This window comes from Anomaloglossus baeobatrachus, chromosome 11 (genome assembly GCF_048569485.1).
Source record: "Anomaloglossus baeobatrachus isolate aAnoBae1 chromosome 11, aAnoBae1.hap1, whole genome shotgun sequence".
In the NCBI taxonomy this organism is placed as follows: Eukaryota; Metazoa; Chordata; class Amphibia; order Anura; family Aromobatidae; genus Anomaloglossus; species Anomaloglossus baeobatrachus.
In genome coordinates this window covers 184679448-184696791 of record NC_134363.1, presented here as the reverse complement: position 1 = coordinate 184696791, position 17344 = coordinate 184679448, and the positions used below count along the sequence as shown (strand labels likewise).

Below are 17344 nucleotides of genomic sequence, written 5' to 3'. Positions count from 1 at the left end.
TACATCTCACTGCCAGACTTTGGCAGCAAGAAGTAAGCGGTTAAATATTGCGAGTGGAAGCGATTCCACTCGTAACATGCAGGAACACATGTCAGCTGTTAAAAACAGCTGATATGTGCGCAGATCGCCACATCCTGCCCGCGGCAGGGGGTAGGGCTTAATGTCACACGCTCCATGACGGATGGATCCGTCATTGGTCGTGAAGGGGTTAATCATGATATTTATCATTTTTTTCCATTTTTTTCATAGTGTTTGAATGTTTAAACTTTATTTAGTAGTGTATTTGTATTCAAAATGCATTTGACTTTAAGCAATGAAAAAGCATGTAAATCGCGGCTAAAACGCGGTAAAAACACGGTAAAAACACAAGCGTATTTATAGCGTTTTTGTGGTCAAAACCAAATTTGACAAAGACAATTTCTGCCAGAGGATGCGTTTAGAACTGCAACTACCTCGACGCAAAGTGCGCACATGGCCTAACAGACGCTGCAGAGCAGAATACAATATTCTTGCTTTTTTGTAATGTCACCTCTTCTTTGTGGAGATTTGAGCAATGTTTTTGGCCCCTAATGTAAATGTTTCTAGAAATGATTGTAAAATAAAAGCTGCTAAGAAAAATACAACACGTCGTACGGACGCTAGTTTGAAAAAAAATAAATAGAAAACGCACACTTGCATGACATATGGAATACCAAACGGATTTAACTTGTCTGGATTAGAATGGGAGCGATTTTTTAGACGCCAGTGTGAGCGAACCCTCACACGTCCGGGGTTCTCCTCTCCTAGTGCTGCCGACTCTGCCAAATAAGCAGGCATCCACACATAAGGGGAATAAAAATGCCCCCATGGTAGGTTAGAACAGGCTCTGTGTGAGACATGACAGTCTGCTCCCCCCAATGCAGAGTGGTTGCTGTATTTGTCAGACTAGAAGATGCACTTTTCCACCCCAATTTTGGGAGGAAAGTGGAGAGTGCGTCTTATAATCAAAATGTAGCGTACCTGGCTACTGTGGGGTGGCGGTGGAATGGGATTACGGCAGGTAGGAGCATAGTCACCTGTAGGAAGCCGGCAGCAGGGGCAATCACGTGTGCCCGCTATTTAGGAAAATGAATATTCACTGCTCCCCACACCCATAATCCCACCCACTGAAACAAGCACAGAGAGGTGCACAGGATTAGTAGTGAATATTAGTTTTGGATTAAGAGGAGGCAGGAGCAGAGTGCCAGTGATGCCCGGTCTGTCAGCGCCACAGCAGTGCAAATTTTCTTCAGCCGCCAGCACGCCAGGCTGCATCAGCCCTGTGCTCAGGTTAATGATTTCTCCCTGGCCCTGCCGCCGCGCTAGACGGGAGGAAGTGGTCAGTCTCCCATCCAGACTATAATGACGTAATGTAGAGGCAAAGCCGAAGCAGCACAGACTAGCAGAGTGCGCAGTGCCCCTGACTCTGCCCTTCATTAAGTCACTGCAGCTCGGGATCTGGAAGGGAGACGGCCACTTCCTCCTGTGTAACGCGGCGGCGGGGCCACGGAGAAGTCATTAACGTGAGTGCACAGAGAAGCTGTTAAGAGGTAAGGATTAAGCACTAAGAAAAAAAAAGAAGAGTACTATAAATAAAAGCATTGTACCACTCCTCACCCCTGTGGTGAACTATAACTCCCAGCATACCATAGGATCCGCAGGACATGCTGGGAGTTATAGTTCTCTTCAAAGGCAAAAGGCTAATGGTCAACCACTTGACATGAATGGCACCTATGGGATGTTAAATGGAAGCTGTCTGCCGGTACAGGCTGCCCAATCCACAGGCAGCATGCATCAGGTACTGGCTGTACCACTTCAGCGACATATGTGTTTCCTTGATACGCTGCGGCCGAGCTGCACTGAAGACTAGTCACCACATTTTTTGCTTCAAATTTTTTTCCCCTATTTTCAACCTCTAAAACCTAGGTGTGTTTTATGGTCCAATGCGTCTTATACGCTGAAAAATACGATACATGCGCCAGAGCACAACATACCTGCTCCAGCAGTCAGTGTGGGAGGAGGGGCAGTACAGCAGAGGTGACAGCACTGCACGCACTTTGGTTAATACAAAGGTATATTTAGTTCTGACAATAAAGCTCGCTAGATGTGTTTGTAATGATTCTCAACTTCTGCAGCACGGCCCCTCCACCCACACTGACTGCCAGGAATGGGAGGTCCGGCAGATAATCTTCCTCAGCTCTGCTGTTCTCCAGCAGATGTCTCCACACTGAGCTTGTCCTACGCTATATTGGGGCATGATCTTTCCCCAGTATGTTCTTGTCTGCTTATGATTGATCAGCATAAGGCCGGAGTCACACTTGTGAGGCTCGTGCGAGTCTCGCATCACATCACCCGGCACGGCCGCATGCTCTGCGGCCAGGAGCAGGTCGGCTGCATGTATTTCCAGCGTAAGTCTGGATTCAGACGTCCGTGTTTTAGGTGTGTGTGACATCCATTTTTAACACGGATGTCACACGTACACATGTTACCCTATTGTGTTTTCACACGGACCGTGTGGCCCCGCTATTTCACACGAAGACGTGTCCGTTTTTTTCTCTGGCAGCACGGGTGTCACACGGACCGCACACTGATGTGATTCGTGTGACATCAGTGTGACACGGACCGGAGAAAACACGGGTATTTAAATAAAAATATTTCCTATATTTACCTCTCCCCAGCGATGCTGTCTCCGGATCTGCTACCTCCCGCTCCTGACCCCCGCTCATTATTTTCATTGATTATTCACTGCAGTGGGCAGCTTGGAGCAGGGGAAGTGCGGTGACAGCGCTGGATACAGCACCGCCGAGGACAGCATCGCTAAGGACAGCATCGCTGGGGACATCGCTAGTGACAGGTGAGTATCCTGCCAGCAGTGTGTGTGTGCAGGGACGTCCAGGAGGTCATCGGATTTCCCAATGAACTCTGATGACCTCCTGATGACACACCTGCGACAACTGCGGAACAGCGAGTGTCACGATGGTGAATTACAGGGGTTCATGAGAGTTCATTGGGAACTCCGATGACCCCCTGGATGTCACTGCACAAACTGCTGTATACTCACCTGTCATCGGCGATGTCCCCGGCGGTGCTGTCCTCGCTGTCCCCGCAATACTCCGACTTCCAGATACTTGGGTCAGGAGCGGGAGGCAGCAGAGTTGAAGACAGCATCGCTGGATACAGATAAATATAGAACATCTTTTCACTGCAGAGACACGTGTTTTACTCGGTGTCACATGTATGCAAACACGGATGTCACACGTGTAACACACGTATGACACACGTATGACCATAACCATGCATGCGACTGGTACCTGATTAAACACGGACGACTGAAACCAGCCTAAGAGTAAGGAGTACACACACGCCTCAAGTGAAATCTCTCTGTTTATGCCCATTTGGATTTTAAAAAATATTAACCACTTAGGTGCAGAACAAGAATCTCAACAATAGAAAGGTAACATGAAAATAAAAAAAATACTGCTATGCAGCCAAAATTACATTATGTGTCCAATTCAACATCAATAACTTGGAGAAAGGTTCTCATTAATTCTTTTGTATTCAGTGTGAGTCCCTGCATTAAATTATGCGGGCACCCTGTTATTTGTGGGTTGTTGATGTTTGTGTTTTAATGTTTTTATTATATCTGTGCTTCACTTATTGTGTAGCATGTATACTTTACACTTTGTGTGATAACAGACTAGTTCCCTACATTATACAGAAGCTTTATACTTATACCGTGTGATATCAGACTTGCTTCCTCTCTTATATAGAAGCTTTATATTTATACCGTGTGATATCAGACTTGCTTCCTATCTTATATAGAAGCTTTATACTTATACCGTGTGATATCAGACTTGCTTCCTATCTTATATAGAGGCTTTATATTTATACCGTGTGATATCAGACTTGCTTCCTATCTTATATAGAGGCTTTATATTTATACCGTGTGATATCAGACTTGCTTCCTATCTTATATAGAGGCTTTATATTTATACCGTGTGATATCAGACTTGCTTCCTCTCTTATATAGAAGCTTTATATTTATACCGTGTGATATCAGACTTGCTTCCTATCTTATATAGAGGCTTTATATTTATACCGTGTGATATCAGACTTGCTTCCCATATTATATAGAGGCTTTATATTTATACCGTGTGATATCAGACTTGCTTCCTATCTTATATAGAGGCTTTATATTTATACCGTGTGATATCAGACTTGCTTCCTATCTTATATAGAGGCTTTATATTTATACCGTGTGATATCAGACTTGCTTCCCATATTATATAGAGGCTTTATATTTATACCGTGTGATATCAGACTTGCTTCCCATATTATATAGAGGCTTTATATTTATACCGTGTGATATCAGACTTGCTTCCTATCTTATATAGAGGCTTTATATTTATACCGTGTGATATCAGACTTGCTTCCTGTCTTATATAGAGGCTTTATATTTATACCGTGTGATATCAGACTTGCTTCCCATCTTATATAGAGGCTTTATATTTATACCGTGTGATATCAGACTTGCTTCCTATCTTATATAGAGGCTTTATATTTATACCGTGTGATATCAGACTTGCTTCCTATCTTATATAGAGGCTTTATATTTATACCGTGTGATATCAGACTTGCTTCCTATCTTATATAAAGGCTTTATATTTATACCGTGTGATATCAGACTTGCTTCCTATCTTATATAGAGGCTTTATATTTATACCGTGTGATATCAGACTTGCTTCCTATCTTATATAGAGGCTTTATATTTATACCGTGTGATATCAGACTTGCTTCCTCTCTTATATAGAGGCTTTATATTTATACCGTGTGATATCAGACTTGCTTCCTATCTTATATAGAGGCTTTATATTTATACCGTGTGATATCAGACTTTATGATATAGGGTTAGTTTCTCTAACAAAGAAATACAATGCCGGAAACCTAAAACTCTGGTGTGTTTTCCTGGGATACCCCCGATGTGTCATCCACCAATATAATCCTTATCTATTCTCTGCTATTCACAGAGACGTCGGTGCTGTCGGCATTTATTGAATGTCGCCCACACTCATAATCAGTTAGTAATAAAAACGCTCCTGATAACATTTCCATTTTTAGGTTTTATTTAGAAACAACTAATCAGAAATGTGTTGTTACAAAGGTAACAAAGACCCGTCACTCTGGGTTTATAGTGGCTATATGCACTGAAGTCTTCAGTCCGAACACAAGTCACTGTGATATAGACATTCAAGACTACGTGTTTTTATTGATAAGGAAAAAGATAAAGCATCTGAATGTATCTGTAACAGTCAATGTCCTAATTCAGGACAAACTTCGTCTCTGATCACATTACATTCAGGCCACGGCAGTGACACTGTTGGGGTTTCCATCTGAAGACCTGAAAAACAGGATTCAAGTGTATCCACCAACATGGCCATTGGGTTTGAAGAAGGAGATGGAAGTCACTTGAAGACTTAAGGCCCAGTCACACTAAACAACTTACCAGCGATCCCAACAACGATCCAACCTGATAGGGATCGCTGGTAAGTTGCTAGGAGGTTGCTGGTGAGATGTCACACTGCGACGCTCCAGCGATCCCACCAGCAACCTGACCTGGCAGGGATCGCTGGAGCGTCGCTACACGGGTTGCTGGTGAGCTCACCAGCAACCAGTGTCCAAGCCCCCAGCGCCGCGTGGAAGCGATGCTGCGCTTGGTAACTAAGGTAAATATCGGGTAACCAACCCGATGTTTACCTTGGTTACCAGGGCACACCGCTTAGCGCTGGCTTCCTGCACACCTAGCCACAGTACACATCGGGTTAATTACCCGATGTGTACTCTGCTACGTGTGCAGACAGCAGGAGCCGGCTTCTGAGGACGCTGGTAACCACAGTAAACATCGGGTAACCAAGAAGCCCTTACCTTGGTTACCCGATATTTACCTTCGCTACCAGCGTCCCCGCTCTCAGCTGTCGGTGCCGGCTCCTGCTCCCTCCACTCCTAGCGACAGTACACATCGGATTAATTACCCGATGTGTACTCCGGCTACATGTGCAGAGAGCACGCTACGGGTCACGGAATATGGCGAAAAACGTGCGCCATTTTTTTTGGACAAACTTCCGATTTTTTTTAACCCCTTATAGAAAAGTAAACCTATACATGTTTGGTGTCTACGAACTCACACTGACCTGAGGCATCACACCCACACATCAGTTTTACCATATAGTGAACACAGTGAATAAAATATCTCAAAAACCATAGTGCTATCGCACTTTTTTTTGCAATTTTTCTGCATTTGGAATTTTTTTGCCGTTTTCCAGTACACTATATGGTAAAACTGATGGTTTCATTTAAAAGTACAGCTCGTTCCGCAAAAAATGAGCCCTCACATGACCATATTGACTGAAAAATAAAAAAGTTACGTCTCTCAGAAAAAGAATGGCGAAAAAAAACCGGAAAGCGAAAAATCGGCCGGTCATGAAGGGGTTAACTAGTACCCGCAAACCGCCAGTGTCAACGTCTACAGTGAAGAGGCGACTCCGGGATGCCGGCCTTCAGGGCAGAGTGGCAAAGAAAAAGCCATATCTGAGACTGGCTAATAAAAGGAAAAGATTAATATGGGCAAAAGAACACAGACATTGGACAGAGGAAGATTGTAAAAAAGTGTTATGGACGACGAATCGAAGCTTGAGGTGTTTGGATCACACAGAAGAATATTTGTGAGATGCAGAACTACTGAAAAGATGCTGGAAGACTGCCTGACGCCATCTGTCAAGCATGGTGGAGGTAATGTGATGGTCTGGGGTTGCTTTGATGCTGGTAAAGTGGGAGATTTGTACAAGGTAAAAGAGATGTTGAATAAGGAAGGCTATCACTCCATTTTGCAACCCCATGCCATACCCTGTGGGCAGCGCTTGATTGGAGCCAATTTCATCCTACAACAGGACAATGACCCAAAGCACAACTCCAAATTATGCATGAACTATTTAGGGAAGAAGCCGGCAGCTGGTATCTATCTGTAATGGAGTGGGCGGCCCAGTCACCAGATCTCAACCCTATAGAGCTGTTGTGGGAGCAGCTTGACCGTATGGTACCAAAAAGTGCCCATCAGCAATCCAACTTGTGGAGGGGGGAAGCATGGGGTGAAATATCTCCAGATTACCTCCGCAAATTACCAGCTAGAATGCCAAAGGCCTGCAAAGCGGGAATTGCTGCAAAGGAGCGTTCTGTGCCGAAAGCCAAATGTGAAGAGAAAATTATTATTTCATGTAAAAATCATTATTTCTAACCTAGTCACTGTCCGGACGATATTCTCTATTCATTATGCAACTCATCTGATAAATAAAAGTAGGATTTTCATGGAAAAGACAAAATTGTCTCGGTGACCCCAAACCTTTGAACTGTAGTGTATGTCCTTATCCAGACAGAGCAATCATAGTGTGGCAGATAAAAGGGTAATTACTGACTTACTAATCATGGATATTCCCCTAATCATCTCACTGTCAGTTCACAAACATCTCATTGATCCACTGTGCACCCACTGGCTCTAGGCTTGGTAGGAGGTTGTATAGACTAGTGAAGTATATCTGGAGAGCATGGACTGTGTCATTGTGATCAATGTGCACCAGAAGAGAAAGGTGAATGCAACAGAGAATGACAAGAAATAGCTGACCTTCTTATAGCCGCAGGAAGTCACAACGGAAATAAAGAACAAGGTGACATCTTCAGATGTGTTACATCAATACTAGTGATGGGCGGGCGTGCTCGGCACTACTCGATCGAGTATCCTGGTGCTTAGGTGCTATGCTCGTCGTAATCTACGATCCAGGACTCCAACTCTGGCCGCAGTGATTAGCCGTAAAGTACAGCTCTTCACAGGCTCCGGATGACTAGAATACTCATCATCAGAGCTGCCGGCCCAACGTCGCACTCAGGAGACCTGGCAGCTCTGATGATGAGCGTTGTAGTCACCAGATGCTTGTGAAGGGCTCTACTTTATGGCTATTCACAGTGGCTGGAGTTGGGGTCCTGGATCATAGATTATGTGGGAGCTTCTGGAAACATTTTTTACTTAACTGGTGCACAAGGGAAAGTGTGACGGAGCCTTTATTCAAATAAACTATTTCTTTCCTGTGTGTTTTCTTTTAACTTTGCCCTTACAGGTTTAGTAACAGAGGCGTCTGATAGCCGCCCGTCAATTATTAACATCTGGGCTTGAAGCCAGCTGACGTTACACAGCTGACATCAACCCCATTAACCTATTACCCTGATTGCCACCACACCAGGGCAATCAGGAAGAGCTGGGCAAAGTGCCAGAATTGGCACATCTAATGTGATGTGCCAATTCTGGGGCTGCTGGGGGCTGATATGTTTAGGCTGTGAAGGGTCAAATAACCATGGACCTTCCCAGCCTGCTAATAGCAGCTCCCAGCTGTCTGCTTCACCTACCTTGACTGGTTATCAAAAATGGGGGGGACCCCATGCTTTTTAAAGAAAAAAAATACATTTTTTCCTTCCCAGCAGCAATCTGGGAGTCAGAGATGCATCCAGGTGTCTTCCCCATGCATTCTTCCAGCCTTCCATGCCCTCCAGCGGGGTCTGTGGGAAAAAGGCTAGAGTTCCCCATTGACTTACATTATACTTGTTACTCAAATCGAGTGGGTCCGAGAGTCAGACCCGCTTGATTCGAGTAACAACTACTTGAGGATTTTAGTGGTCGCTCATCACTAATCAATACATCAGAAAACTAGTGAGGGATCCAGAAGAGTGAAAGATATGGTCCTAGTGCTGCTTAACTCTCCTTCACTAAGGTAACACTCAAAAGATTTCTGATAAGTGCATGGCTTGGGAGGTGGGAGTGCGGGGCTCGGGAGGCGGGAATGCTGCATGGCTCGGGAGGGGGGAATGCTGCATGGCTCGGGAGGCGGAAGCACACAGCTCGGGAAGGCGAGAGCGCGTGGCTCGGAAGGGGGGAATGCATGGCTCGGGAGGGGGGTGCGCACGGCTCGGGAGGGGGGAAAGTATAGCTTGGGAGGTGAAAGCGCACGGCTCGGGTGGTGAGAGCGCACGGCATGGGAGGGGAGAAAGTACGGCTTGGGAAGCAAAAGCGAACGGTTAGGAAGGTGGGAGCGTATGGCTCGGGTGGCTGGAGCTCACGGCTCGGGAAGCTAGATAGCACGGCTCGGGAGGCTGGAGCACACGGCTCGGGAGGCTGGAGCGCACGGCTCGGGAGGCTGGAGCGCACGGGAAGCTGGAGCGCACGGGCTCGGAAGGCTGGAGCGCACGGCTCGGGAGGCTGGAGCGCACGGCTCGGGAGGCTGGAGCGCACGGCTCGGGAGGCTGGAGCGCACGGCTCGGGAGGCTGGAGCGCACGGCTCGGGAGGCTGGAGCGCACGGCTCGGGAGGCTGGAGCGCACGGCTCGGGAGGCTGGAGCGCATGGCTCGGGAGGCTGGAGCGCACGGCTCGGGAAGGGGGAGAGAGCATGACTCGGGAGGCGGAAGCGCACGGCTCGGGAGGCGGAAGCGCACGGCTCGGGAGGCGGAAGCGCACGGCTCGGGAGGCGGAAGCGCACGGCTCGGGAGGCGGAAGCGCACGGCTCGGGAGGCGGAAGCGCACGGCTCGGGAGGCGGAAGCGCACGGCTCGGGAGGCGAGAGCGCACGGCTCGGGAGGCGAGAGCGCACGGCTCGGGAGGCGAGAGCGCACGGCTCGGGAGGCGAGAGCGCACGGCTCGGGAGGCGAGAGCGCACGGCTCGGGAGGCGAGAGCGCATGGCTCGGGAGGCGAGAGCGCACGGCTCGGGAGGAGAGAGCGCACGGCTCGGGAGGCCTGAACGCGCGGCTCGGGAGGCCTGAACGCGCGGCTCGGCACCAGACAAGTTTTGAAAAGTATTTGTGTTCTGTATGACTTAACTATTCTTGAGTATAATTTCTTAGACCTCTGCTATGTATCGTTCCTCTATAATCCCTTCAAAAACCGTGAGACTAAATTCACAACAATCTTTCAATTTCGCTACCTTCCGCTATAACTATAAATGTTGTCAATTTGTTCCAAGATTGTTTCAACTGCTGAGAGGAGCAATACTGCACTGTGGCCTGCAGAGGGCAGCACTGACCAGTAATGTGCATGCAACGCGTTCATTTCATACAGTAAGGGTACTTTCACACATCCGGATTTTTGCTCTGCGGCACAATACGGCGTTCTGCAGAAAAACCGCAACCGGCTTTTGTAACGCCGATTGCGGTTTTTTTTTGCATTGACTTACATTAGTGCCGCATTGTGCCGTAGGGGCTTGCGTTCGGTCCGGTTTTTGCCGCATGCGGCAGATTTAGCCGATGCGGCGGCCGGATCGAACGTACCCTGCAACGTTTTTTGCTCCGGCAAAAAACACCGCATCGCGCCGCATCCGGCCGCTGCGGCGCATTTTTCAATGCATCCCTATGGAGGCCGGATGCGGCGCGATGCGGGAAAAACCGCATCCGGTCGCCGCATGCGGTATTTTCCACTGCGCATGCTCAGTAGCATGCCGCAACCGGAAAAAACCGGACCGGCCGCATGTAAAAACTGATGCAAAGGATGCGGTGTTTTCACCGCATCCGTTGCATAGTTTTCACAGCCGGATTGAGCCGCAGGGCTCAAACCGGATGTGTGAAAGTAGCCTTAGTAGGGAGAATCAGACACATTAGCATGCAGATAATAAGACATGGAAAATCGAAGTGTACTCACATTGTACCAGCTCTGGCTCTTCTGCAAAAAGAAGAAAAAAAAAAAGTTACTTCTTTATGATCATTTACATAGTGTACAACACAGCAAAAAAGGGTTAAATGAGGATTTTGGAAAAACTAGGTCACAGAGAGACATCACATGATATATTATCACTGCAAGAATGAATGTTCTTGTGTGGAAATCTACAGCACCCGCCATCTTCTGCAGCCGGGCACCCAGTGCCAGCCATACTGATATATACACACATACATACAGTATATATATATATATATATATATATATATATATATATATATATATATATATATATCATGTCTATATCAGTATGAATGGCAAAAGTCTTAGTACTCAGGTGACTAAAAAATGAGACATCATCACTCCCCAACAACTTTAAGATATGGAGATGCACTGACCCCGTCATCTCGACATCACTATTTGACTTTTGTTACATTGTTAACAAAAATAAAAAGCTTTACACGTAACTGATATACAGCTCGTCTGTGGTGTAATCACAGGCGTCACCAGTAGGAGGCGCTGTGGATGCCTGTATGTGCCAGTTACAATGTGGGTGATCTATGAAGATTGTGCCTAATCCATGCCCACGTGGCGTATTAGAACGCAGCGCTTCGGTTACTGCCCAAAGCGCTGCGTTCTAAAAAGCCACATGTCACTTCTTACATGCGCTTTGGATGCATCCCCCGCTCTGTCTATGGGAGAGGCTGCATCCAGAGCGCATGAAATCGGCTTTTCAGTACGCAGTGTTTCTGCAGCGATTTGCGACATGTGCTGTTCAAATCAATGCAGAAATTTCTGCAGGGACAGAACGCAACATTAGGTCGGGCTCACTCACTGGCCGTGGAGTGGGTTCAGTTTGGGTACTGGCTGTAGGGTGGGCTTAGTTTGGGTACTGGCCGTGGAGTGGGTTTAGTTTTCGCTACTGGCTGTAGGGTGGGCTCAGTTTGGGTACTGGCAGTGGGGTGGGCTTAGTTTCAGAACTGGCCGTGGGGTGGGTTTAATTTGGATACAGGCTGAGGGGTGGGATTAGTTTGGGAACTGGCCGTGGAGTGGGCTTAAGGTCCAGTCACACTAAGCAACTTACCAGCGATCCCAACAACGATAGGGATCGCTGGTAAGTTGCTAGGAGGTTGCTGGTGAGCTGTCACACTGCGACGCTCCAGCGATCCCACCAGCAACCTGACCTGGCAGGGATCGCTGGAGCGTGGCTACACGAGTTGCTGGTGAGCTCACCAGCAACCAGTGACCAGCCCCCAGTCTCCTAGTTACAGCACACATCAGGTTAATTAACCCGATGTGTGCTGCAGCTAAATGTGCACAGAGCAGGGAGCAGCGCACAATGCTTAGCGCTGGCTCCTTGCTCTCCTAGTTACAGCACACATCGGGTTAATTGCCTGATGTGTGCTGCAGCTACATGTGCACAGAGCAGGAGCCGGCAGCACAGGCAGTGAGAGCGGAGGAGGCTGGTATCAAAGGTAAATATCGGGTAACCAAGGACAGGGCTTCTTGGTTACCCGATGTTTACATTAGTTACCAGCCTCAGCAGAAGCTGGCTCCCTGCTCACTGCACATTAGTTGTTGCTGTCTCGCTGTCACACACAGCGATCTGTGCTTCACAGCAGGACAGCAACAACTAAAAAATGGCCCAGGACATTCAGCAACAACCAACGACCTCACAGCAGGGGCCAGGTTGTTGCTGGATGTCACACACAGCGACATCGCTAGCAACGTCACAAAAGTTGTTCGTTACCAGCGATGTTGCTAGCGATGTTGCTTAGTGTGACGGGGCCTTTAGTTTGGGTAGACTGTGGGGTGGGATTAGTTTTCGCTATTGGCCGTGAGGTGGCTTTAGTTTGGGTACAGACCATGGTTGGTGCTGGTCTGGTGACGGGGAGGGTTTTTTATAAGGGGAACCTTTGCTGGTCATGGGGTGAGTTTTGCCCAAGTGTGAAGAACTGTTAAATGAAGAAAAAGGAAGAGTTCTGCCCAGCGCAAGAAGGAGAAATACGTCAGTAAATTTCCAGGTGCTTTATTCTGCTTGGTTTCCAATAAAAACGGTCATATAAACATATGAACAGTTAAGACATAGTCCTCCATGGATATTGACACAACAGCGACGCGTTTCGGCTACTGGAGTGTAGCCTTTGTCAAGGCCAAAGCAGAATAACCAAGCAGAATAAAGCACCTGGAAATTTACTGACGTATTTCTCCTTCTTGCGCTGGGCAGAACTCTTCCTTCTTCATTATACACAGGTAACAGCACCTGCAGCCCGTGCAGCAGAAGGAAATCAGAGCACATGGAATGGGTGAGCTGAAAGTTTCTCTTTTTGTCTCGTTAAATGAAGAAAAGACCTTAAAATTCAGCCCCCAAACCAGACCTGTGTTCTTATTCCCCAATTCCTGCTCCTGACCCCTCTGTGTGCTACTGTCCAGAGCAATACAGGAGCTGGGGGCGAGAAGCGGTTAATCATAATATATAAATAGATAATGGTGTACTGTAGATTACAGGAAAAGCAGTGATCGCTTCCGCCTCTAAATCAGCTTTGGGGAAGGGCAATGTTGTCTCTGAGGCTACACCATTTACATCATCATAAACTTTCCAAAAACAGACTACCTGCACAGCAGTCCTATGCAAGACCCAATGAAACATCAGCAGGAGCGGTGCCTAATGACACCTTAGCTCAGCCGCATCTGTATTATTACCATCTGTGAGGTAAATCCAGAGATATGACGATAAATCATGATATTCAAGTTATGTCAGGAAGCCCTCTCCTGGTGTCACCCCCCCTTTCCTTCACACAACTCCTTCAATCAGAAAATTTACCACAGGGATAAACGGTTTGTTTAGCAGATAGGTGTCAAAGGAACTGGTCTGTGTTCCACTTAGGGTACCTTCACACTTAGCGATGCAGCAGCGATCCGACCTGGTCAGGATCGCTGCTGCATCGCTACATGGTCGCTGGTGAGCTGTCAAACAGGCAGATCTCACCAGCGACCAGTGACCAGCCCCCAGCCAGCAGCGACGTGCAAGCGACGCTGCGCTTGCACGGAGCCGCCGTCTGGAAGCTGCGGAGACTGGTAACTAAGGTAAACATCGGGTATGGTTACCCGATGTTTACATTAGTTACCAGTGTGCGCAGGGAGCAGGGAGCCGCGCACACTGAGCGCTGGCTCCTTGCTCTCCTAGCTGCTGTACACATCGGGTTAATTAACCCGATGTGTACAGCAGCTACATGTGCAGAGAGCCGGAGCCGGCAGCACAGGCAGCGTGAGAGCTGCAGAGGCTGGTAACTAAGGTAAATATCGGGTAACCACCTTGGTTACCCGATGTTTATCTTGGATACAGCTTACCTCAGCTGTCAGACGCCGGCTCCTGCTCCCTGCTCGCTTCATTTGTCGCTCTCTTGCTGTCACACACAGCGATCTGTGTGTCACAGCAGGAGAGCGGCTTTGAAGAAAACGAACCAGGGCTGTGTGTAACGAGCAGCGATCTCGCAGCAGGGGCCAGATCGCTGCTCAGTGTCACACACAGCGAGATCGCTAATGAGGTCACTGCTGCGTCACAAAAAGCGTGACTCAGCAGCGATCTCGGCAGCGAGCTCGCTGTGTGTGAAGCACCCCTTACACCTCCAACGGCCATCTCCTGTGATATGGAGATTAGATGATGTGGGAACAATGGACACAGGATGACTCCCTGCCGTGACCCTGTGGTAGGGGCTGCTATCTAATTAGCAAGGCTATGGAAGTATCCAGACAGGACGACTCCAGTAAAATATGGTTCATATCTCGCAAGCCATATTTCCGATAAATATGGCAACCATAAAAATGGTGTCTCTGCATGCGGACGATGCTGGCACACCTTTTTTATGGGAGTAGGACATTGGGAAGTACCCCAGGCGTGATATCAGCCAATGGGGAACTAGTAGACAAGTCATGAGTCCTCTCGTTCTGTAGCTAAATTCATAACTGTCACAATGAGAGCGTTGGCGTCCGCCTACGACGCTCCCAGGCCAAGTTATGGCCCATATTCCATGTTGTGGATATTGTCCATAACTCCAGCCAGGGGTGGAGCAGTGCTCCCTCTGAGGTCACTAAGGTAGGAGGGGACCTGGATTTGCCCCGGTTGATAACCCTACTTCGGCCATTTTCCAGGGTTCTTTCGCCGGGGGTCACGTGTAGGAAACATCTGTGGGAAAGATCCTGAAAACCTGGTCTACAGCGCCCCCCTGTGGCCAGACGCACAAGGTAACTGCTGGAACTGTGTATGCCTGTTTGTAAACCATGCTTTATCTGTAACTGTACTCTGACATATGTATATTCTGTAGATCTCCTATTGTATATATTGTAGTTTCTAGTGTGCTTTAGGCTGATTAAATTATATAATTAATCTTGGGCTGTTCTGTTATCTCGATCTTGAATCCCACGTCTGTGTGTTCGGCTAATAGTTACCGTGAAGCGGTTGGTGGCAGCGAGTTGTGCCAAGGATTATTGTGGGGAGGCCAGTGAGATTCGGGGAGGTTTTATATATTCCGCCCGCGGAGGTCGGGGGAATATATACCCTACTCTCACCGGGGACCCTTCAATAATCGGCATAAGTAGTATAGCGGCCTCCTTGCTTATTGTCGGGCAATTCCATAATTGGCCTGACTATAAGAGGGGCGCTAGAGAGCCTTTCACGTGCTCTGTCTGTCGGTCGGGAGGTATAAAGGAGGGGTGACCCCCACTTGTTACCCCCCGATTGTGACGTACTGGTAGCCAGCGCGGGGGATTTCTGAGTGACCCCCCCGGTGGTTCGTGACATATTGGTGGCATAGCGGTGGGATCGAGATAATAGTGTGTGTGAGTGTGAGACCCATACTCCCAGACACTAAAGACTGCCTGCAGCAGCTGTGGCTGCTGGGGTCTTCAGACTAGCTCAACACTAGAGTGTCAGAGTGCAGATACTGTAAGGTGTGTGGGCACATCAGGTGTCAGTTCTGTGTCAGTGACCAAAGTCTGCAACAATGGCTGAGAGCACCAGGAGCAAAGCCAAAGGAATGGCCGATGCTCAGGCCAGAGACGATGAGGAGGTTGTCCACGAGTCCTCCAGGAGCCCGACGCCAGAGAACAGCTCTGCAGAGGACATCGCACAACCTGGCACTGCTGGACAAGATGAGGAGCAGCTCACCCAAGGGTCCTCAACGAGCCAGATGCCAGCCCTCCGCTCTGCAATGGACAGTGAATCACCTGGCTCTGCAGCGTGCCGCAGTTCACCACGTGCCATTCCACCGAGCCTGGGAGGCTCGGATAGCCTTCTTCAAATGGCTATGGCCCTACTCCAGGCTGGAGACCGGGAGGGCTACAAGGAACTCATGGCAGAGCGCAGGGCAGAACGTGAAGCTGCAGAGCGCAGGGCAGCGTGTGAGGCTGAGGCTGCGGAGCGGCAGGCAGCGCGTAAAGAGCGAGAGCGCCAGGCAGAGCGTGAGGCTGCGGAGCGACAGCAACAGGCAGAGCGTGACTACCAGCTGCAGCTAGCTCAGCTCCGGCCCTCATCAGCCACCCGTGACCTTCAAGACACCAAACTTCCAAAGGTCCGTGTTGAGGACTTCCCAGTGCTGGAGAAGGATGGAGACTTGGACTCTTTCCTGACTGCTTTTGAACGGACTTGCTTGCAGCACCATCTGGACAAGGATCAGTGGGCCAAATACCTGACCCCCCGTCTAAGGGGTAAGGCCCTGGATATCCTTGGGGACTTGCCTGCTGAGGCAGATCAGGGCTACGACACCATCAAGCGGGCCCTGATCCAACAGTACAACCTCACTCCGGAGTACTACCGCAAGAAGTTCCGGACCCTGCAAAAGGGACCAAAGGACTCCTGGGCTGACCACCGGCGGGCACTTGCCCGAGCTGCCGACCACTGGACCCAAGGCCTGCAGCTTTCCACCGGACCGGAGATCCTGGACTTGTTCATCACGGAGCAACTCTTGTGGAACTGCCCTGAGGATCTCCGCCAGTTCATCCGAGACCAGAAGCCAAAGGGGTCCACGGCTACAGCTGCCCTGGCCGATGACTACACCAACAATCGGGCTCCTGAGGCCAGGAGAGCAGCCACCAGCAGCACCTGGAGAGGGGGTAAGATGAATTCTGCGACTGCCCCACCTGCCCCTAGACTGCAGGGGGTGTCCCCCTCAACTCCCCTCTCCAGGCCCGTGGCAGAGCCAAGACGGTGCCACCAGTGCAACCTACCTGGACACTTCAAGGCCATGTGCCCTCAGCGTCCCAAGGCCCCGGCTCCGTCCCCGTCCCAAGGGCCGCCCAAGGTGTATTGTGTGGGTGGGGGTGGTGGTAGGTCCCTGGACAGCTTCCAACCTGTCACCGTCGGCCGGTCTGTGACCATAGGACTGCGAGACAGCGCCTCGGAGGTGACTCTGGTGCGGCCTGAGATGGTGTCCCCCCAAGACTTGATCCCTGGAAAAACCCTCGCTGTCTCCGGGATTGGAGGCATTGACCCGGCGCTGCCTGTTGCTGGCATTTATGTGGACTGGGGCGCAGGGCGAGGGGTGAGAGAGGTGGGGGTAACTGATCGGATCCCCGCAAACGTGTTACTTG

At 49.2% G+C, this 17344-nt stretch overlaps 1 protein-coding gene across 12 annotated transcripts in view; it reads right to left on the bottom strand.

The window, feature by feature from the left end:
- Positions 1–17344, bottom strand: part of GRAMD1B (GRAM domain containing 1B) — a 260555-nt gene that overhangs the window by 64911 nt on the left and 178300 nt on the right. For all 12 annotated transcript variants that reach the window (XM_075327726.1, XM_075327714.1, XM_075327715.1 and 9 more), the window contains one exon: positions 10742–10762. In XM_075327726.1, the coding sequence (XP_075183841.1) occupies positions 10742–10762 (21 nt within the window). The remainder of the gene's footprint in view (positions 1–10741; positions 10763–17344) is intronic.